Source organism: Penicillium verhagenii (assembly GCF_028828195.1).
Source record: "Penicillium verhagenii strain IBT 33310 chromosome Unknown utg000004l_segment0_segment0, whole genome shotgun sequence".
Classification (NCBI taxonomy): domain Eukaryota; kingdom Fungi; phylum Ascomycota; class Eurotiomycetes; order Eurotiales; family Aspergillaceae; genus Penicillium; species Penicillium verhagenii.
In genome coordinates this window covers 189,417-211,107 of record NW_026643168.1, presented here as the reverse complement: position 1 = coordinate 211,107, position 21,691 = coordinate 189,417, and the positions used below count along the sequence as shown (strand labels likewise).

Genomic DNA, 21,691 nt, shown 5'->3' with positions numbered 1-21,691 from the left:
CTCTTCTTCATATTCTACATTTCCTTGCAATAATGAGGTCGCCTTTTCCTGGTTTACTGCCGACCCTGCGTAAGTTCCCTCTCTTTTTTTTCTCCTCCTAAAAGGTTCCCTTTTTACATTGCTGACCTCTCTCTTTCTATCGGCCTAATAGTGCTATTACACGCATGCGCAGCAGGGTCAACTCAAGCGCCTTTAGCGGATGTTTCATCGAGCACCATTACCAGTGATTCCGAACACCCGGAATTTCTATTTGCGTCCGCAGAGACAGAGCCTCGAGCCATCAGCCGTGAGCAGCACCCCGGATTATTGTCGCGTGAGGTGGTTGTAGATGAAGCTCACCCCATATGCTAATGTAAACCTCATTTCTTCTCACAGCAAGAGTTCAGGATGCCTGGGATACTCTTCGAAAGATCGAACCCGCTGTTTCTCAGACCGATAAGCCTAATGGTTTACTCGGCTACACCTTACACTACGGCCGCGAAGCCTTTCGGATACTGTTTATGAATGGTCCATCTGTCACTGGAAAGGCCGATCGGAAGATAAACCCGACCGTTGCACGAGCTGTGGAGGAACTGAAAGGAGCAGCCGATGAGGATGAGGACCCAGATGCCATCTTTCTTCTTGCGGAGATGAATTTTTATGGCAACTTCACTCATCCGCGCAACTTCAGCGAAGCTTTCCTGTGGTACAGTGACTTGGCATGGCTCGAAGGCAACAGCACGGCCCAGTCCATGCTTGGATTCATGTATGCGACAGGGATTGGTAATGCCGTTGAGCGCGATCAAGCAAAGGCGTTGATGTACCATGAGTTCGCCGCGGAGGGAGGAAATACACGGTCGGAGATGACGCTGGCGTATCGATACCACACCGGCATTGGAACCCCCAAAGATTGCGAGCACGCTGTTGCTTATTACAAGCGAGTCGCTGATAAGGCGATGGCCTACAAGAAGTCCGGTCCACCGGGCGGCCACGCCATGATCAGAGAGTCTTATCGTTGGGCAGATGAGGAGGGAGGCGTATATGGAGAGGGAGCTAGTGTGTCAAGTTCCGGCCTCAACGCCAAGGACCACAACAAAGCCACTCAAGAGTCTAGTGTGGATGATGTTATCGAGTTCTTAGATCTCATGTCCCGTAAGGGCCAACTGTCGGCGACCTTCTCCCTTGGAAAGATGTATTACGAGGGTGCTCGTGGCCTGCCTCGCAATTTCACCAAAGCCATGAGATATTTCAGAGTCATCACCGCAAAATACTGGAAAAAGGATTGGTCTATTGTGCAGAACCCTCCGGCTGGACTCGACAAGGTGGCCGCTAAAGCGGCAGGGCATATTGGTCTGATGTACCTTCGTGGAGAAGGTGTCAAGCAAGATTTTACCCATGCACTGGCCTGGTTTAAACGAGGCTTGGTGAATGGCGATGATCTCTGCGAGTATCAACTGGGATTGATGTATCTTCACGGTTATGGTGTCCCCCAAGATGCCTGGAAGGCTTCTGAATACTTCAAAGCGGCAGCGGAGCAGGACTACCCGGCTGCCGAAACGCAACTGGGTGCGTTGTTTCTAGACCAAGGCGACGTGAATACTGCGGCACGCTACTTTGACATCGCAGCCCGACATGGCTGGATGGAGGCCTATTACTACCTCGCCGAGATGGCCAACTTTGGCATTGGAAGACAGAGACACTGCGGCGTGGCTTCTGCATACTACAAGATGGTTGCTGAAAAGGCAGAAATCATGCACTCTGCTATTGCAGAATCCAACGCGGCCTACGAGTCTGGTGACAAGGAGACTGCTTTGGTTTCAACAATGATGGCCGCCGAGCAGGGATATGAGAATGCTCAAGCTAATGTGGCTTATCTCCTTGATGAACATCGGTCCTTGCTTCCTCTGGATACCATCCTACCTTGGATTCGCCAAACTCCGTCCTCTTTACTACGAAATACTGCACTCGCATTAATCTACTGGACCCGATCTGCCAAGCAAGCAAATATCGATTCTTTAATCAAAATGGGAGATTACTACCTTGCTGGCACTGGTGCTATCTCGGATGCCGAAAAAGCATCTACTTGCTATCACAATGCGGCAGATGCTCACCACAGTGCACAGGCGTATTGGAATCTGGGATGGATGCATGAAAACGGAGTGGCCGTGGCGCAAGATTTCCACATGGCCAAGCGGTACTATGATCTGGCCTTGGAGACCAACAAGGAAGCCTACCTGCCTGTAAAACTTAGTCTGCTGAAGCTGCGAGCTCGCGGTTATTGGAACCGCATTACCAACGGAGACATCAATCCCATTCGCGATGATGAAGGTGAGAGAGAGAGAGCACAAGCCTTCCCCTTTCCCTACTTTTTTATTTGTGATTTCCACTAACCTCATTATTAGAAGCCAAACCCCGTCGCACCTTTAAAGAATGGCTCTCCGCGTTCATTGAAAACGATGAAGCTGCCTATTATCAAGAGCTCTACGAGGCTCACGCCGAAGATGAAGACTTCATGGGAACTCGTGGTTTAGAATCCGACCATGATGACGGTTATTATGATGACCTTGAGTTTGACATTGATGAAAGCATACTTGAGGGTCTCCTCATCGTTGGGTTAGCGGCAACTTTGCTTGTCCTAGTTTATATTCGACAGCAGCAACAACGGAATAGGCAGAACCAGAATGCTGCGAACCAAGCGAATGGCAATGGCAATGTGAATGCAAATGTCAATGGCAATGCAGGAAATGACCGAGGTCTATTCCCGCGGCCTGAAGACCCTGAATTTAGGCAGTGGGTAGTTGGTGGTGTGGGCCATTGATTGTGTATACTCCGCATTTACTAGCGATAATTCAACTTCTTATCGATAAGCAACTTTATCTCTCTTTGTTTTTCTTTCTCTTTCGTTAATTTTTTTTTTGCTCTCGTAAATTATCCACAACTTTTTCAAGCTTTCAAACTATGACAGATGATCACAATCCCCGTAAGCGTCGTCGCCTTGACGCGACTGCCACACTTTCAAAGCCATTCAAATCACCACTTCGCAGACCTCCCACGGAATCATCCAATTTGACACCTTTGACGTCACACCCAGCCACTCAGCATGAAACTCAACCAGCCTCCCCAGACAACTCCAGTCAACTGTTGGACCAAGCTACACCTACGCCGAGGTTATCATCGGTGGCTCGCCGTAAAAACATACCGGGGTCTGGTCTGACTACACCCATACGATCTCCAGCCGACCCAGCGCTTTTAGACTTACAAAGGCAGCAACTCTCGCTTCAATCCCGGATTATCACCCTCAAGGCTGACCACGACACGATACGGCAAGCACTTCGAATTGAAGCTTCTGATAAAGATACCGAGCTGGAAGCATTGATAATCAAATGGCGTCGTGCCGGTCAGGACGCAGCGGAGGAAGTATTTGCTAATTCTCAAGAACGCGTGGTTCGAATGGGCGGAATGGCAGCTTGGATGGAGCGCAGCAAACGTGATGCCGTTCGATGGGATGAGGATGATTCACAGGTTCAACATGAGCCAGACCAGAGGAGTGAGCCGAGTGCAGAAGATGAAGAGACACGCGACGAGGTTAGCTTTGGTTGAAATAATCACTGTTGATCTATGGACATGAGCTGACTAGACACCAGCAGGAGTTTACAATGAGATTCATGCTCAAGACACTTCACATCGAGCCCAAAACGATCGGATATGATTGCATGACGGGAAAATGGACTCGGGACTTATAGGCATGAAAACACCCGAACACCAAGAACCATTTCTATTTCCTCCCATTCCCCCTCTACAACAGCCTGACATTTCACCAAAATTCTGCATAATTACGAACTACTAGTACTCTTTCTGAGTGCTCACCAAAGTTCCTTGTGATACCCCCTCTACGATTATTATATAGCTTTTATTTTTATTTTGATTAGAATCTTCACCATTGATATCAACAACATTTCATACGAGACTATTCCAATCAACTTATCATCCCTGACTAAAAAGAAAGATAAACCAAATTTGCAATTTATTGATGCGAGCCTATCATAAGTAACTGGAGATGCAATCCAAGTGGAGCCGGGAAACCTTCTTATCAATACATATCAGACCTTTTTAATGTTCTCCGCTTCTTCCCCCCCACTCTCCTTCTCCAACTCCCGCATGTCGCGTCCATTGAAACAAAGAGACACCGCTTGCGCTCGTTGTTTTCGTTTGAAACGGAAATGCGACCATGCAAAACCTACCTGTGGCGAATGTCGCCGTAAAGGCGCAGAGTGTTTACCGGCCCGATCTCGTCGATCCGGGGACAATATTACAGTCCCACTAACCTACTTGAAAGAGTTGGAGAGGACAGTGGCTGAACTGGAGAGTCGATCTCGTGGAAAGGATACAAAAGTCGAAATGCGGGACGTAGGTGTCCAGACAGACTCGGTTACAGTGGATGATGATATACCTGTCAACCTATGCACGCCATGGAACGATCAAGAGAAATCACTGGATTGGAAACCGGACTTGATGTCGGATGACAGTACGCTTGTATTATTTGCTCCAACACAGTATCAGGACCGGATATCCAGGCCTCCTTCTATTTCACAGCTTTCATTTACAGACACATTCTCCTTGAATGAAGAAACCCTGAATTTCCTACGCCTCGATAATAGCCCTGTGTACCCACTGATCGGTGACGATTCTCCGTGGCTAACCGAGCTTTATACGAACATCTATTTTTCAATATCCCACCGTGAATGGCCCTTTCTCAACGAGAACACCTGGAAGATATGGCAAAAGGATGATCATACGGATGGGCGAGAAGAATGGCGGACCTTTTTCCTGCGCATGGTCTATGCTATTGGTGCATCACTGTGTAGCATCATGCGTCGAGACCCGGCACATTCTGTACGATCCAAGGAACTTTACGCATCTGCGATGAATTATTATCCACATGTTGTGGGTCATCCATCAATGGTCTTACAAGTCCAAGCCTCACTCCTTCTGGTCGTTTACGCGTTGCATTCGTCATCATCGAATGAGATTGCTACCAGTGTGGCTTCAATTGTACCATTCTGTACGGCAGCAATGACGGAGATTCGTAAATACGCACGAGCCAGTCCCGATGGAGAGGTTACTGCCACTTCGGGGGAGGTTTTGACAGAGAACATGTTCATTGCTTGCTACATGTTAAATGTGATAATTGCATCCGGATGGGATAGACCAGTATCTGATGCATACAAGGCGGTCGAAGATGATGTGAGTGTTTGTTTTCTCTAATCATTTTGGTATCTAATTCTTTTACATGTTTCACCCACCCCTCCCTTATCGATTTCCAAAAACCGACCCACTGACACTTGATCTTATTAGATGCGTACCCTGGGAGATATAATTCAACCCCCTGTCAATACAAACCCTGCACTAAGTCATCTGTTCCGATTGCGAAAAATCCAAGCAAATATTAGAAGATCACTTGAAAGATCCCGGTGGCAATTCTCCGACCAAAAAGATGCTCTCAGCCATTCCCTCAAGTCTGCACTTGATATATGGAGGCAAGATATTCCTCGATATGGAACAGCAAATGTTTCATGTGGCTACTATCATCCAAGTTGGATGGCAAAGCTGTATGACTACAGCATCTTAATTTTGTTGGAGGACAAGCATAACTTCTTGGATCATGAAGGAACAGAAGAGATCTTTGCCGCCGTCGTGGAAGTGTGTATCAAGTACCGATATTTACAGGAAGAAGGACACGTGTTGTGCTTTACCTGGTCTGCTGTGAGTATCTCAAGTTCTTCCAAATGTCTTTTCTTGTTTTCCGTTGCCGGGTTCAATCTTTCTAATCTTCAAATATGTAGCTCGTGTACCAATTTAGGGCTGGTATCATGCTTCTATATCTGATTTGGGCGACGAGACCGATAGCGGACAGTTCGTACCTACAACAAAGCCGAACTTACAATTCCCCCGAGGCAATTGAGGCTTGCACAAAAAGCTTAACTTGCTTTACCGATCAATGGAGTGATGCTTTGCCATATTTAAAGGTATTTGAATTCTTGCAGCAGAGGATAATATGGAGCTCTGATACGGTTGCCCCGGTTGCCCCACGTGTGGAAATCTTGACTCTGGAGGAGACTGAGGCTCATCTCGAGAGCTTAAAGGAAAGCTATTTACACAAGGCCATCTTAGGTATGATCGAAGATATGATGTACGGAGGAGCAGTACGTTATGAAACTATTTCAGACGACTTTATGACGGGAGTATCGTGAGGTATTTTTCCTTGCAAAATTCTGGGTTGAATTCTGGATGTCAATAATGTACATAAAATATTTATGACAAGATAACGAGATATGTAGCTATAGTACTAGTCCTGCACATGTGGTTGGTTAATTCAAATGAAATGAAACATAGCCATCAATAACTTATATACGGTTAAGATTACCGTAGACAACTGGAAATTAAACTCGAAACTTATGTACCATAATTATTATGATGAAGATGACTCTTCATAAATTGGTTGGAAGCACAGCTCGAGGCTGGGTGTAGGAATGGCCATGTTCTATAATTTGATCATGATTCATATATGGACAATCAACAATCACATTATCTACAACTTTCCTTCAACAAGATATTTTGCTGCAGCCCTTTGTGTATGCTTATACGACCAAGCAGTGTCAGCCATATCTGCCCGGATTCCGTAATTCTCTTCGGCCTCCTCCAGGACTCCCATATCCAGGGTGGCTACTGCCATTCCTTCGGTTGAAGTCCCGAGACGGACCAGGGGACCAGCATACGGAATGGTGATTTGGGATAGGCCGCAATAGTTTCTTCCAGGCGGTCCGCCAGCATTGGCAAACACCACCGCACAAGTATTTTCGAAGGCGCGTGCTGTCAGAATACTATCCAAGAAGAGGGACGGGGCGGAAGGATTTTGACGACGGCCAGCCTCCGAAGCACCATTTGGTGTCCACATAGTGGGTATGATGATGATTTTGGCACCGTTAGACGTCAGCTCCCGCCATGCCTCAGGGAAAGCTAAGTCCCAGCAGACAAGCAGACCTACGGGACCTAGGGGGGTTTGTATGACACAATGGGGGCTATTGCCAGAAGATCGAAGATAGGCTCGTTCGGTTGGACCCCATAGATTCTTTTTTACATAAGAACCTAGGATCTCCCCCGTGTTGGAAATGAAAAAAGTTGCGTTTTCTAACACGGGTGTCGGGGGCTTCTGGTCGAACTTGTTGAACACCGTGGTATCGGCTGAAGATGGTGAAATAGGTCGAACGATAGACCCAGGAACGATGCAGATGTTACATTCTCTAGCAACAGTCTGATATCGATGCAGATAGACCTCCCAGCCCTCACATATGGAAGCAAAACGTGGGTCGGTCGGAATCCAATTTGTCAAATGGAATTCAGGCAGGACAGCCAACTGACAGCCTTGCGCCGCAGCCTCACGAATGAAGTTCACGGCGCGGACAAAGTTGTCCTCGGGCTTGAGGGGCTAAAAACATGTTGATGAGATCCATGCGATGATGATATGGCGGTTTCGTGTGTTTCGAATCTTTGAGAGCAAGGATATGATCTTACTTTGACATAGAGTTGTATAACGGCAATCTTGTAAAATGGCGGCATAGTGATAGATATAAGTCACAATACCGGGATAAAATGGATACTAGTAGAAATCAACTCGAAGTCGTGAAATGGAGGGGTGAAATAGGTCATAGCGGAGAGAGCCTACTAGTATGATTTGATGATTTGTTATTGGTGAATTTCTAGAGCCCGGATTTATTTCCAGCAACATGTGCCAGTGACAAAAGTCCCTTAATAGGATCTACTAGTTGTATAAAAGTCTACTAGTACATAATAGTAACATTGAATGTGACAAAGGCAACACTTTGCCTGATGAAACATTCGTAGTATTTATCAAAGCGCTTAATATTAAATCTATTAAATTCTCAAATTATCCTCAAACAGAAAGACTCTCCGATACCACTTGTTAGTATTTAAAGTCAAGTTCCCTTAAGAGGAAACACGCTCCTTGGTTCCGCGCTTCCTCGGAACAAGCGGCTACATAAAGTGAGTAATGATTCATGACGCTGTAGGGAAAAACCCAAAGGGAAAATCATAAGCATTCAAGCAAAAACATTATAAACAAAACTAAACGTCTTCCTGATGGGACATAACCTTCCCATCACGCCTCAGGTAGATTACTCAACATTATGGAGCATTCAACCTCCCCAAGTCCCCTCGACAGCTCTGCTTCTGAGGGTAGCAATAACTTGGCTACAGTTCCAACGGGTACGGATCGCCGATCATCACAGCTCCAGCCTATTCTTCCAGACACACTTAGTCGCCGACCCACCAATCTCAACAATGTCGAACTCGAACGAATTAACACGTACCGACTTCAGCACCGATCAACGGTAGGCTCCGGCGTGGGCATCACACCACGCGAGAAGTGGATACCAATGGGTGCAGGAAAAGACTACCCACCTAAGCTTCCCGACCCAGAACAATTCGTCGTTGAGTTCACCGACTCAAACGATTCATTGCACCCGCAAAACTGGTCACTTGGAAGGAAAATCACCATCTCTGTCATCTTGGCCTATACAACCTTTACCTCATCGTTTGCCAGTGCTATTTACTCCTCGGCTGCGACCGCGGTCTCCAAAAACTTCCACATCAGTACCGAAGTCGCCATTCTAGGCGTCACCCTTTACGTCCTAGGCTTCGCCAGCGGTCCAACAGTATGGGCTCCAGCCTCGGAGCTGATCGGAAGAAAATGGCCCATCATCGTGGGAATGTTTGGGTACTCGATTTTCACAATAGCAACGGCCACAAGTAAGGATGTGCAGACCCTTATGCTGACGCGTTTCTTTGCTGGGTTTTTTTCTGCGAGTCCCATTGCTATTGTGCCTGCTGTTTACGCGGACATTTGGAATAACAAGACTCGTGGCGTGGGTATTGCTATATTTGCAATGGCTGTGTTTGTGGGTCCGTTCGCTTCGCCCTTTGTTGGAGGATTTATTACTTCGTCTTATCTTGGTTGGAGATGGACTATGTACATTTCGAGTTTCATGGGATTCTTTGCAGTGGGCCTTTGCCTCGTTTTCTTGAAGGAGACGTATGCGCCTGCTGTGCTTGTGGAGAAGGCTATCACTTTGCGCAGACAGACTCATAACTGGGGCATTCGAGCTAGACAGGAACAGGTTGAATTGGATTGGGGAGAGCTCATTACGAATAACTTCAGTCGGCCGTTCCGCATGTTGTTTACTGAGCCAATCGTGTTTCTTGTAAGAGTCCCTTCGTCTGTTTCTTCCAAATCGACTGGACTGACGTTTTTTTTCTTTGCAGATCTCATTGTGGATGAGTTTTGTATACGGTTTGATGTATGCACTACTCGGTGCATACCCAGTGGTCTTCCAGGAGATCCATGGCATGAGCCTTGGAGTTGGCAGTCTTCCATTTATAGGCTTGATCATCGGCGAGTTCCTGGCCGGCACATACATTCTTTATGACCAGAGGGCGTACGCCAAGAAATTGGAAGACAATAATGACGTTCCGATTCCTGAATGGAGACTTCCCCCCTCTATTCTTGGCGGAATCTGCTTTACCGTCGGGTTGTTCTGGTTTGGCTGGACAGGGTGGACGAAATCCATTCATTGGATGGCCCCGACGGCCAGTGGAGTCGTTACTGGGTTTGGTATCTTTGTGATCTTCCTCCAGTGCTTCAACTATCTGATTGATTCTTACCTCACTTTGTATGTTCCCCTGGCTATCATTCCATGTTTTGATCTAATGTGTTTACCAGTGCTGCCTCGGTATTCGCTGCTAACACTATCATGCGATCCGCCGTTGGAGCCACATTCCCGCTGTTTGCGAAGCAGATGTTCAAGAACCTGGGTGTACAATGGGCTGGCACGCTTCTTGGATGTCTTGCACTTATCATGGTTCCTATACCTTTGGCATTCATGAAGTTTGGACCAACCTTGAGGAAGAAGTCCAAGTTTGCACCAACCGCTCAGCCACCGCAGGCGCCGATCGAGAAAGAGACAAGTGTTTAAACCTGGATCAAAAATACATGGATGCAAGTAGACAAAATTTGAAGTAAAACGCTAGAAATATCTGAATCAGAAATTGATGTTTACAACTTACAAGTGGGACCTACGGAAGCCTGGTTCGCATGTCGGATTTATGGTAATAATGCATGTGAGATCTACTGTACGCACGTGCGGAGTAATGCCAGTGCCTTTCATTGACTCCTGCTTCTTCCTCACCCTTGATGTTTGGAAACATTGAATTTTCCTTGTCCCTTCTCTCTTTGACCCTCCTTGAAGGTTCCCCAGTATTGATTCATGAGGTCCGCCTTGAGGAATACCAATAACGTCCCGCATCTCCAAACTAACATTTGAACATGTCACAGTCCCGCAATCCCGCAATCCCCACGCGGCCACGCCCCACACAACTCCCGACTCCCGATGCCACGCCCCTCTCCTCCCATACCCCAAGAGTTCCGATTCATGTCCGCAATCGGGTGTCCACAAGTATCGGGGCTATTTGAAGCTCCGATCCCCTTCGATTTTCCCCTTCCTTGACGATCTTATTCAATCAGCCTTTCATATTATTCAAAATGCCTGCCTGGACTCATCTCGTTCGTTTCGTTGCTGTCGAGGACAACCAGATTCATCTCGGCCAATTGGTCAATACGACCCGTGATGTTGGACGCGATAGTGTGGATGGCGTGAAGATTGCCGTTAAGCTCATCCAAGGTACTATCTTTGATGGTCGGGTTACGGAGGAGATCTTGCATGTGAAACAAGTATGTGCTGGATATCCATTGATGTTATGTTGAATGGAAGTCCAACCATTGATCTTCTGGCTGACAACGGAACAATTTCAGCTCCTTGCGCCCGTGACGGCTGAGCAATGTAGCTACATCCGGTGCCTGGGTCTTAACTACATGGACCACGCACAAGAAGCCAATCTTCCCATCCCCAAAGCACCGATTCTCTTCACCAAACCCCGTACTGCCCTCGCAGGCCCCTACCCTGCCGCCATCAATATCCCAAAGTGTGCCCAGGATGGCAGCAGTGACTACGAAGCCGAGCTGTGTTTGATCATTGGCAAGACTGGCAGAGACATTCCGGAAGAGGAAGCCTTGGATTACGTGTTGGGCTATACTGCATCCAATGATGTGTCCGCCCGCGTTCTGCAGATGACAACTCCACAATGGTCTTTCTCCAAAGGTCTGGATGGAAGCTGTCCCATTGGTAAGCACTGCATGGCTCCTTTCATGGTTCCAGTTACTGACATGGATCGCATCAACAGGACCCGTTCTCGTAGCCCCATCAGCGATCAAAGACCCTCAGGCCTTGTCAATTCAGGCCATCCACAATGGCACCATTGTCCAGGACGGGCATACCAAGGACATGATCTTCAACATCAAGAAGCAAATCTCATATCTCTCTAGTGGAACCACACTTGAAGCCGGCACCCTGTTCTTGACCGGAACTCCGGCTGGAATTGGATATTTCCGCGAGCCAAGAGTGGTCCTGAATGATGGCGATGAGATCTCCGTGAAAATTGATCAGATTGGCACTCTCATTAACAAAGTTCGCTATGATACTTGTTAGACTTTAGACAGTACTCTTTATTCGAGTCTTTGCATAGTTTATACAGGTTGACATGAATAAAGAAACCTTCTCATCAAACTTGTTGGTCTCTCGCCGGGGCTGTTCCTCCTACTTTCAAACCCATCGCTCCATAAATTGAGCCCCGAGGGCATTCATAGGAATATACCCAATGTATACATGTAGATCTCGCTGGGCCTTTTCTGGACTTGATCTCCGATGTCGGGACCTCGTGATGAGTTGAGAATTCTTTACTTGTGATAACACCTTGGAACGAAATCTTCAACCCTTTCCAACCTTCTTCAAAGCCTTCCAAGGGTCACTAAGTAGGTGCACAGGTCGAATACATGGATGAACCCTCAAATGGTGGAACATTAGTAAATTTAAATTGATACCTCCAGATGTCACGTACAAATGGTCTATCGCGTAGGCTAGGAGCCTTTGATGTCTAATGGTTTGTAGCCACAATTTTAGGAGCACCTAGGCAAGCAAAAAAAGATGCAAATATTGGGAACGAAATCTCAAATTCAGAAAATAAAAGAGGAAAATGCAAATTTATGAATGTGTGAATATGAAAGTGACATCCACGGATTCGAATCAATAACTCTTGTTAGGTCTGATGAGTATCGACAAAAGCCTTCTAAATACACAGTTGATCACTTCAAGAACCAAGATGGCACCTCGGGCCCCCAAACAGCCAAAGACTCATCACCCGCAGGACCATAGCCTATCGGTGTCTGATCATTCACCAAGTCTCCATCGGCGTAATGCTCAATCATGTTTCCTGTAGTGTCCCACCAATAGTCAAAAATCTGGCTACCCAGAATATGGCGACCCACGCCCCAAACAGATTTATAATCTTTCTTTGCAAGCCACTGATGGCCCAGCTTCTGGGTGTCAAAGTCGTGAACCTCAAATGAACAATGGTGCACATGGGTTGTAGGATTTGAACTCATGAAGAATGAATGGTGGTCAACATTCTCGTTACCTCGATCGATGTGGGCAAATAGGGCGACATTCTTTTTCTTCCCATCCACCTCGATATAGAGGAAGTCGGTTGGAACGATGTTGAAGTTTTTGGTGTAGAATTTAACCAAGGCTTCAAATTGAGTGGTACAGACGCCGTAGTGACCGAGCTGGAATAATCAGTTATTTTCAACTCTCAAATCCAGAGATGGAATATCAGCTCACCTTATGAACGGCTGCAGGACCAGGTTTGAATCGCTGAAATCTGCGGACTCTTGGTTTGTCGGTCTCAAAGTTGATTTCGAGCTTTTCAGGATATATACCGGGAACGGCAGATGCTTGTCCATAGAACAGATTCATTGCAAATCCTTCAGGATCAGTCAAGGTCACCATGTGACCTCCACCAGGGGCATTCGTCAACTCTTCAATCTCGCCCGCCGTTGGTAGCTGTGTGGCCCTAGAGAGAATGATCAGCGGCGGACTTTTCTCACTCAACTATCTTAATCACGTAACCTACTTCTCCAGATCCTGGTATGATTCTACCAGAAAGGCCCCACCGAGGAACTTCTTAGGTCCCTTCTTCGCATAGTAGACGTAAGGGTCTACTCCATATCCTCGGTACCAGATTTCATCATCGGTTCTCTTTGCAATGGTCATACCAAAATCTACAGAAATCGAGCATGTAAGTGGAAATGAATCAACTTGGCTTGCAGAACTAAAACATAAATAGCTTTACCTTCAAGGAAAATGGTGATTTCGTTCAGATCGGGGTGCTGGTAACGCATGTGTGCCAATTTGACTAGGCGAATCTGCAGACTGGATTCTATGCCGCATCTCTGACGCCATTTCTGTACACTTTCCGACTCGGGTCCGATTGCGATGATATCCTCGATAGAGGCGCCTTGGTTTGCTTGGATTGTCTGAATCAAAAGAGTCAACGATGCAGTTGACAAGAAAAGAAAGAGAAAACAAGTATAGCTAAACATACCATGTTGGTTCGTTCTGCTGTGATTTAGCCAGTGTTAAGAGTCAAATCCAGATTGATTTATGTTATTCCCTTATATTTTCCTACGCGTCGATATGAGTTACACTCTGAGGCCCGCAGCAGTGTTAAGCATTCGTCCCCACCAAAATTGAAGGTCCCGCTCACTCAGCCCCATATTTCTTCCCCACAACCCCCCCAACTTCACCACAGCGGGACCTACCCCAGTCTTCGGAAGACCATGGAGAGGCGGATGATGCGGAGATACGGATTAAAGGTTGCATGATTCGGCATGAGGAGACAGACGGAAATTCCCACCGACATAAGGAAACTGAAACCATGACTAATACAGGGGGACCAAGTGCCCTAGATCAACTCTTTTAATGCGACACCCACCCGTCAGAATTTATGTTGGTGCTATTTTTCAACTCTCTTTGTTCAATCATAAGATTCAAATCTCCCCAACGGTGTCATGACTGACATCAAGTACGAGACTACCGATGTCGTTATTGTTGGCTGTGGCCCAACTGGGGCCATGCTGTCTGCCTATCTTGGCCAAATGTCGCTCTCACACGTGGTGATTGAAAAAGAGCCTGAAATCACCACAGATCCTCGAGGTATCGCGTTAGATGAGGATGGGATTCGGATGTTGCAGGGAATTGGCATATATGATAAGATTTATTCGGAAATTGGGACATGTGAGAATTTTGCCCATGAAGAATTGCGTACTGTGTCCTATTACTAAATGAGATATCAGGCATGCGTAAATTCAAGTTTCTTGGGGGAACGGACAAAGTCCTTGACAAGAAAGCCTTTCTGGAGATGGATTACGGAACGGTTCGTATATCATTGAGCTTCTTTCATTTTTTTTCTTTTCACTGCTCACATTCTTATGTTTTTCTTTTAATACAGACTGAAGGCGGCACTGGCCACATAGGGTTCATCTGCCACAAACAACCAATCCTTGAGAAACATATTAGGTTTGCAATGACTTCATCAGGCTTCTGTCAGCTCAAGACTAGCTCCACCATTGTAGATATCCGCGAGGAAGGAGAATATGTATATTCCCGCTACCTCGATGCAGAAGGAAACACACGCAATCTGAAGTCTCGCTTCCTAGTTGGTGCCGATGGGAAGACTGGCTTTACCAGGAAGAACTTCCTCGAACCTTTGGGTGTTCACATGGAACAAGCACATCAGTAAGTCATGCAACATTTTAAGATCCCTAGTGTGTGGATATTGACCAATTCAAAGATCTTTTTATGATGAGACTTGGGTAGCATTAAATTGGGAAATTTCGCTACCAACAGAAAAAACTCACCCTGAGTTCCCGCTATGGAAACTGGGGTACACCCCTCAACAGGTCTACGACCTCTTCTTCCCAGAAAACTTCCGTTTTATCTGCAATCCAGACAGACCGGCTGTATGTGGTCGGTTTGGATTGCCGTCCGACAGGCTTTGGCGCTTTGAGTTTGTGGTTCGTGCTGGAGAAGATGGAGACCAAATGTCCAAAAAAGAGAACATCCAGAAAGTCGTTTTTCCATATATCACTCACAGTGGCAGTCGATATGGGTAAGCTACAAACCCTATTACCAGAAAGAGGAGAGGACAGAGAGCACAGATACTAACAGCTTACAGATTAACACAGGACGTGCAGTTCCCTGAAGAATGTATCCACGTTCTTCGATCAAGACCCTTCCGCTTTTCCGCACGGAGTTGCAATAAATGGTCACACGGTCGTGTTGTTCTGTGTGGCGATGCAGCACATGTCTTTCCACCGTGTCAGTTTCTCTCTTTGCTTTTCCCAGTGTTTCTTCACACAATGTTCTGTCTCCATTCTCAAAGTCTTTTTTAGTAGACAAAAACTCACAATATATTATAGTTGGGGGTCAGGGAATCGCATCAGGTTTCCGTGATGCCGTCTCCTTAGCCTGGCGTCTTGTCCTTCTCTGTCGACAAAAAAACACGAACAAGCCGAGCAATCACGAGGATGTCCTGTCGGGGTGGTACATTGAGAGGAAACAAGAACTCGAACGTTCTCTTGCCTCGACGATCGGCAATGGCGAGTTCGTGACGGAGAGTAATCCTATCAAAATATTCATTCGCGATTGGTCTCTCTTTTTCATGCACTTTGTTCCCAGTTGGAGACGTGACCTCAGACTTGGTCGCAGAAAAGAGGGTCTGGTTCAGTATCAATACTCACCTGGGTTACCTTTCAACCCTGACCATAATGGGGGTATTTGCCTCCCGCAGATCTACCTAACGCCGGTTTGCGCATCGAGTGAAGTATTCTTTTCGGATGATATTATCTTTGGAAAAGGAAAGAAAGGTATGTTGCAATTACTTGTTTATTTGCAGAGTACAGACGAACTTGCCATGGCTTCCAAAGCGATTTCTTCCATCCAGGGGTTCTCAAAGGAGGAAATCAATGCCTCTGAGGTGACTTATATCATTGAGACTGTTGGAATCGACACAAAGGCTACAACTGCCAATGGGGCTTCTTCAATTTATCGCCTGGCTACTGCCAGAGAATTTGCCGAATCTTCATTGTGTTTGGGGAGACCTGAGCCAGAGTATTACGATTCGCTCTGCCTGAGACGGGCGCTCAAAGCGAACAAATATGTTCTGGTTCGACCTGATCGGTTTATCTACGCCGCCTGTGACGAAATTACCCAGCTCGATACAATTGTTTACCAAGCTGTCGCATATATGCGTGGATAAACTGTCACCCAGGGGTTGAAATGTTTGTTGAAATTGATCTTTTTTTCTCAAAGCCTGGACGCGCAAGGTTGACAACCTTGCAAGCCCAATTCTTGATATGTAGCATACTAGTAGTATTGATGTATATTGATTGATTATTTGCCTCCTTGTCTTTTCTCTCCTCAATGTTCCAAGGTTTCAAAATTATATTGATTCATCTCCATTTTCTTTGACTTTCAAACAAGACTTATGCATGTGAACTTATTTTCAACTTGCACGGGAATTTTCCAGGGTTCCAAGGTAGGTCATTCATGATCATAGGACATCCATGCTAGTAACGGGAAATTGCTTCCCACGATCATCATCGTACATATCTCTCGTCATCTTTAACATCGGGAAGTAGAAAATTCAAAATCGACGACATCAACTGCGAAATCCCCCAATGACCAGCCCTGGACAATATATCCACTAAGCCAGAGAGTGTGCTTGACTCGGAAGCTAACGGTCGCTGGACTTTGAAGCCATTGGCCTCGAATAAAAGTTTTTGACAATTGATGCCTATCTTCTGAAATGCAGGAAATTGAAAGGTTTGCCGTGACTCTTCAATTCCTTCTCCAAAACGAGTATAGCAAAACCAGATTAACGCTGCCCGGAATATGATTCGGGGGATGTGCATTGGGGGCTCTGTTCCGATATTCCCTTTCTCTAATTCACGAAGTATAAGCGCGGCGTGAAGAGCGCAACACTGTCCATCTGGGGATGTGGCCCATGAACGGACGTATTCCACGTGGCATTGCGCCTCGGCAAAGCCATCTTTGCCAATCACAAGTTCCAGTCGATTTATGTTGGCATATAAAGAGAAGAAGATTGAATGCCATAGCACAGAGAGACAGTACGAATCTGGCGTTTGTTCTCTGTCAAGGCCGATATGCAATTTGTGAAAATCTATTAGGACATTCTCGAAGGAAGCCCGTTGCATTTGATCATGCATATCTTTGGTTTCGATGGCTGATGCGGCAAGGCCTTCGAGCTCTAGATATGTATGAAACCCATGTTTCATTGGAATTGGAGCAGATAGATTGGCATGTGCGGATGATCTTCCTAAGGGCTGCTGAAGACTTTGATGGGTACGAGTGTTGGAGACGGGGAAATCACTCATGATTTGTTGGCTCCAATCTTCCACTGTTTTTGCATCCCAAATGTTGTCCTCGGATAGCGGTGGTAGCTTTCCTGGCGAATGTCGCAGGTATGGATCTGTGAGAAACAATTCCGAGATCTCGACATCATGAACCTGAATTCCCGCAAGTAGTCTAGTAACCGTGAAGTTGGGTTTCAGCAGTTGGACCCTACTAGTTATTCTACTGGCTATTTTACTTACCGATTCTTTTCTTCTGCCTGAATCCACTTCTTCCAGGTTTTCTCTGGACTGTCGAATAACTCACTTAAGCTTATACAGTCTGATGCTTTTTTTAATTTCAATGCAGTTGCTCTCCTAGCCCACTGAATAGGATAGATTGAATTAGTATGTTTCAATGGTGAAATATCTATAAAACCTACCACAACCAATGTTCCATGAAACGTCTCTGCAATCAGCAGATCTTTCTGTCTCTGCACCTGTCAGCTTTCTGTTCATAAAAAGAATGCTTTTTCACAAAATTTCTCACCCCCGATAGTAGTCCAAATGTCTGTCCTATGAGGGCTGCCTGAATCATCGCAATGGTCTCGGGCCCTTGCCTCGAGAAGTGCCGTTCCCACTGCAAAAGGTTAATCCTCTGAATAATCAACAAAGATTGACAAGTGTGACCGACTGATGATAATATTGCCTTGTTGAGGGTTTCAAAGATTTTGAGCCCTTGAGATGCGGCATGTGAGGATCCCACAAACAGACTTCCTATAGAGCAAATGGATAGCAAGAGAAGGGAGCTCTTAGAAGAGGGCCGGAAGGTTGGAGCATGGACAATAGGGAAAACGCGGTGGAACTTGGTGAAATACATTTGAACACAAAGGTTCTAAAATCTTTTTTAGCTGTGAATAAAGTTGATCAAGAGTAAACTTCCACATACCAAGAAGTCTGTCGATGGAAGCGGGAGAAATGGCACATGGGGTTGGAGCTTCACGGCTAAGCTCTCACGGTAGGCTTCATCCAATTGGATCGGCTCTATACCCGTTTCTGGTGTGACATGTCCTGTTCGCAATGTGCCCATGAAGGTGAACCAACTCTTTTGGACTAGATCTTCACTACATGAGAGAATCTCTTCCAAGGGTTGAGAAGCGCTGCGTAGGGGCTCATGATTCCACTGACTAGTGGTTCCTGGAGGAAGCCACTGAGCAGTCGACATCAGTATCTCTGAATTGAGAGCAGTGAGATCAAAATTATCATCTGCAAACCATGCTGGTATCTCGGTATTCAAGTTGCCAAAATCCCACGATCCATCTCGGCTGGAAATGTCCAATGATGGATCTGGCCCTGTTTGATTAGACTGGGAGCCCGGTGTTGGGAATCCAACAATTCCTCCCTGTGGATGTGTCTGAGCCAGACCCTCGGCATTCAAACTGAGTGAAGGTGGATTGTGTGTTGAGGTCGAGAACGAATATGATGCCGATCGCGAATCAGAAACAACCCCGGGGTAATTTGGCCCAATAGAAGGTAGTTGGTGTGGGGGTGTGGGGGGCTCATGCACGTCCATTGAATGGTTTTCGTTTGAGTTAGTAGACACATGGACTCGCTCATTATCATTGAGTGATTGACACATGGTTCCAGTGTGAAGGAGACCCGATGGCTGGTGACATCTTGAATGCCGCAGGAGAGAATCACTGGAGAATTGATCAGTAACAAAACTTCTCATATGGGTATCTGCAACGATAACATACTGACGACTGAATGCTTTCCTACAGATTGCACAGACAAATGGCTTCTCCCTGGTGTGAGTCCTAATATGCCGTGCCAGGTGTTCATCCTTTGTAAAACTCTTGGAACACCAAGAACATATTCGCTGGCGTCGTCTTCGGCCTTCAGTCATGATTCAATGTGGCGGGGAACTTGAGGATTTCCCGTGCTGCAGGTGAAATCCTGCTGCGTATTACTATTTTTGTTTCGGATAGTCCCACGACAAAGACACACTTCCCTAGAAAAAGTTCTTGCCTATCGGTGGCGTTTGATTTTTGACTCTCCGAGTCTCCGAGTTCCCCAAACCTCGTATCCGCCAAGTCCCGCAAATATTAACAAGGTCCCGCAATTTCGTGGGGCCAAACCCCGTCAAATCATCAACATCGTCAATCAAATGCTCTGGATTTCCTTTCGGTGATTTGCTGGAACATGTCGGTGGGACCATTAGATCTTCAGGGTTTGGAAGTCTGGGGACTCTGGGGGGACTCTGGGGTAAGTCGGGGTACCCATTTGATATCCGGGGTACCTATATGTATTCAAACTAATCCGCTACTTGGGGAATTCAGACTCTGTCTCAATAGTCTTGGGGCCGCCTAATGCTGATTCAACTTGATCGCACATTACTCTTTTCCAACCGACCTGTTATTTATCCGCGAAATGGCCACCGACGTCGAAGGCTCTCCTGTTGAGCATAACCATATGCCGTTGGGGTTCTTAGTAAACATGGATTCTGTCCCTGGAACGGATAGAATGAATGAGGGGAAAGGCCATCCTCTGTCAAATACGTTGAATCATGAGATTCAGTAAGTCAGCTTAATAAGATATATCTCAAGTTGGTACATGGATACTTATCGCGACAGACTCATCCCTCGCCCTTCAGACGATTCAAAAGACCCCTTGAACTGGTGCAAGTCATAAATGTGAGTCCAATTTCCAGAAAAAAAAAAAAAAAAACAGCCATGAAAAAGCTAACCACGAATTCTCTAAACAACTCAGATTTAGTCATCACTGTTCAATTCCTCTTCTTGTTCGTTTCTGTGGAATCAGCCCTCTCAATGGGACCCATGTTCCCCTTATTTGCTGCCGAATTTCACCTCGATGATACGGAACTGAGTCTGCTGACTGGCGCATGTGTCATGGCTTTGGGCTTTTCGAACTTCCTCATTGTTCCCTGCTCGAATATATTCGGTCGACGCTTGACAAGTCTTGTGTTCTGCTTGCTGGGGATGGCGTCTTGTATTTGGCAAGCTTTGGGTTCCTCATACAACAGCATTCTTGCTGCGCGTGTGGTTAATGGGATTGCCACAGCAACAAGTGAGACGCTGCTAATGCAGGTCATTGGTGACATGCTTTTTCTTCACGAAAAGGGCCTCTGGACAGGTGTTTACTTGCAAGTATTTGACCTACCGTCGTTATGAAATTATTCTAACGTCCTGTTAGTATGGGATATGCCCTGGGTACATTCATTGGGCCAATTATCTCCGGGAATATTGCGCAAAGGTATGATCTTCATCGCCACTTTGCCCGTCTGAAGTGTCAGGCTAACGTAAATAACAAAGATATGGCTGGCGTAGCTTTTTCTGGCTCTCTTTAGCACTTACATGCTTCAACTTCGTCACTATTCTGTTCTGCTTCCCCGAAACCCGTTTTCGCAGAGATCCAGCATCTCGACAACTGGAGCTTAGCACAAACGTATGCTCTGTTCAAAATATCAAGGAAAGCAGCCAAGAGGTTGAGTCCGAGCAACTTGAATACATCGAACGCGCCAACATTACTGGCACAGGTCGACCCTCAAAATCTCAATTCCGTCTCTGGCAAGCCCCAGAGGCCGAATGGAAAAGTTTTCTTCTAAGAGATATCATTCTACCATTCCGCCTGTTTCTCATTCCGATTATCCTGTGGGCAGCGTTGAATGTGGCTGGCCCGGCAAATATCCTTCTATTCTGGAACCTTACCGAATCTCCTGTCCTAAGTGCACCTCCATATAATTTCCCGCCATCTAGTGTGGGATACGCAAACTTCGCCTTCGTCGTCGGAGGTCTGATTGGTCTTGGTACTGCGGGACCGTTGTCGGATTGGATTGCCGTGCGGGCTACAGAGCGCAATAATGGCATCCGCGAAGCCGAAATGCGTTTGCCGGCCCTGATACCTTATTTCATTTTCACAGTAATCGGGATTGTGATCGGGGGCGTGGGCTACGATCGGCTCTGGAACTGGCCTGTGATTTTGATTGTGGGGTATGGATTCAGCGGTATCTGCGTGACTGGTGTTCCTACTATTGCAATTGCCTATGCTATTGACTGCTACAAGCCCATTTCGGGGGAGATTATGGTCGTTGCCACAGTCGTGAAGAACTCGTGTGGGTTCGCTATGAGTTATTGGGTTATGCCAATGGCTGCTCGACGAGGCTTTTTGGCGCCTGCAATGGTCCAGTTTGGGCTCACGGTTGGACCGATGGCCCTGGGTGTGCCAATTTATTTCTTTGGAAAGTACCTCCGTAGGCAGACAAGGCATTCAGTCATACATTCATATGCCGATTGATTCTCTGAATTATTTCCATGG

General features: G+C 46.4%; 10 protein-coding genes across 10 annotated transcripts; 7 read left to right on the top strand and 3 right to left on the bottom strand.

Annotated features, from left to right (window-relative positions):
* Nucleotides 1-32: 32 nt before the first annotated feature.
* Nucleotides 33-2,797, top strand: N7466_003017 (ubiquitin ligase complex subunit HRD3; the record flags this gene model as incomplete). The annotated part of the gene is made up of 4 exons (XM_057162414.1): nucleotides 33-69; nucleotides 173-313; nucleotides 376-2,307; nucleotides 2,382-2,797. The coding sequence occupies 4 exons, from the start codon at nucleotides 33-35 to the stop codon at nucleotides 2,795-2,797; spliced, it is 2,526 nt and encodes an 841-aa protein (XP_057023529.1).
* Nucleotides 2,798-2,937: 140 nt separating this feature from the next.
* Nucleotides 2,938-3,579, top strand: N7466_003016 (putative DNA repair protein Dds20/Mei5; the record flags this gene model as incomplete). The annotated part of the gene is made up of 1 exon (XM_057162413.1): nucleotides 2,938-3,579. The coding sequence occupies one exon, from the start codon at nucleotides 2,938-2,940 to the stop codon at nucleotides 3,577-3,579; it is 642 nt and encodes a 213-aa protein (XP_057023528.1).
* Nucleotides 3,580-4,092: 513 nt separating this feature from the next.
* Nucleotides 4,093-6,230, top strand: N7466_003015 (uncharacterized protein; the record flags this gene model as incomplete). Its single annotated transcript, XM_057162412.1, has 3 exons — nucleotides 4,093-5,223; nucleotides 5,335-5,742; nucleotides 5,823-6,230. 3 exons carry the CDS (start codon nucleotides 4,093-4,095, stop codon nucleotides 6,228-6,230), a joined length of 1,947 nt encoding a protein of 648 aa, XP_057023527.1.
* Nucleotides 6,231-6,568: 338 nt separating this feature from the next.
* N7466_003014 (carbon-nitrogen hydrolase family protein) lies at nucleotides 6,569-7,596 on the bottom strand (the record flags this gene model as incomplete). The annotated part of the gene is made up of 2 exons (XM_057162411.1): nucleotides 6,569-7,465; nucleotides 7,552-7,596. 2 exons carry the CDS (start codon nucleotides 7,594-7,596, stop codon nucleotides 6,569-6,571), a joined length of 942 nt encoding a protein of 313 aa, XP_057023526.1.
* A 587-nt stretch (nucleotides 7,597-8,183) lies between these two features.
* Nucleotides 8,184-10,028, top strand: N7466_003013 (MFS transporter; the record flags this gene model as incomplete). Its single annotated transcript, XM_057162410.1, has 3 exons — nucleotides 8,184-9,257; nucleotides 9,319-9,725; nucleotides 9,776-10,028. 3 exons carry the CDS (start codon nucleotides 8,184-8,186, stop codon nucleotides 10,026-10,028), a joined length of 1,734 nt encoding a protein of 577 aa, XP_057023525.1.
* Nucleotides 10,029-10,594: 566 nt separating this feature from the next.
* On the top strand, nucleotides 10,595-11,597 carry N7466_003012 (fumarylacetoacetate hydrolase family protein; the record flags this gene model as incomplete). Its single annotated transcript, XM_057162409.1, has 3 exons — nucleotides 10,595-10,783; nucleotides 10,865-11,234; nucleotides 11,293-11,597. 3 exons carry the CDS (start codon nucleotides 10,595-10,597, stop codon nucleotides 11,595-11,597), a joined length of 864 nt encoding a protein of 287 aa, XP_057023524.1.
* Nucleotides 11,598-12,250: 653 nt separating this feature from the next.
* N7466_003011 (VOC family protein) lies at nucleotides 12,251-13,551 on the bottom strand (the record flags this gene model as incomplete). The annotated part of the gene is made up of 5 exons (XM_057162408.1): nucleotides 12,251-12,730; nucleotides 12,786-13,017; nucleotides 13,078-13,225; nucleotides 13,297-13,480; nucleotides 13,549-13,551. 5 exons carry the CDS (start codon nucleotides 13,549-13,551, stop codon nucleotides 12,251-12,253), a joined length of 1,047 nt encoding a protein of 348 aa, XP_057023523.1.
* Nucleotides 13,552-14,014: 463 nt separating this feature from the next.
* On the top strand, nucleotides 14,015-16,263 carry N7466_003010 (putative monooxygenase; the record flags this gene model as incomplete). Its single annotated transcript, XM_057162407.1, has 6 exons — nucleotides 14,015-14,240; nucleotides 14,300-14,379; nucleotides 14,455-14,741; nucleotides 14,797-15,114; nucleotides 15,181-15,323; nucleotides 15,425-16,263. 6 exons carry the CDS (start codon nucleotides 14,015-14,017, stop codon nucleotides 16,261-16,263), a joined length of 1,893 nt encoding a protein of 630 aa, XP_057023522.1.
* Nucleotides 16,264-16,603: 340 nt separating this feature from the next.
* On the bottom strand, nucleotides 16,604-19,262 carry N7466_003009 (C2H2-type zinc finger protein; the record flags this gene model as incomplete). The annotated part of the gene is made up of 5 exons (XM_057162406.1): nucleotides 16,604-17,552; nucleotides 17,621-17,742; nucleotides 17,800-17,850; nucleotides 17,907-18,251; nucleotides 18,306-19,262. 5 exons carry the CDS (start codon nucleotides 19,260-19,262, stop codon nucleotides 16,604-16,606), a joined length of 2,424 nt encoding a protein of 807 aa, XP_057023521.1.
* An 826-nt stretch (nucleotides 19,263-20,088) lies between these two features.
* On the top strand, nucleotides 20,089-21,670 carry N7466_003008 (uncharacterized protein; the record flags this gene model as incomplete). The annotated part of the gene is made up of 3 exons (XM_057162405.1): nucleotides 20,089-20,519; nucleotides 20,570-20,629; nucleotides 20,689-21,670. 3 exons carry the CDS (start codon nucleotides 20,089-20,091, stop codon nucleotides 21,668-21,670), a joined length of 1,473 nt encoding a protein of 490 aa, XP_057023520.1.
* Between the last annotated feature and the right edge of the window lie 21 nt (nucleotides 21,671-21,691).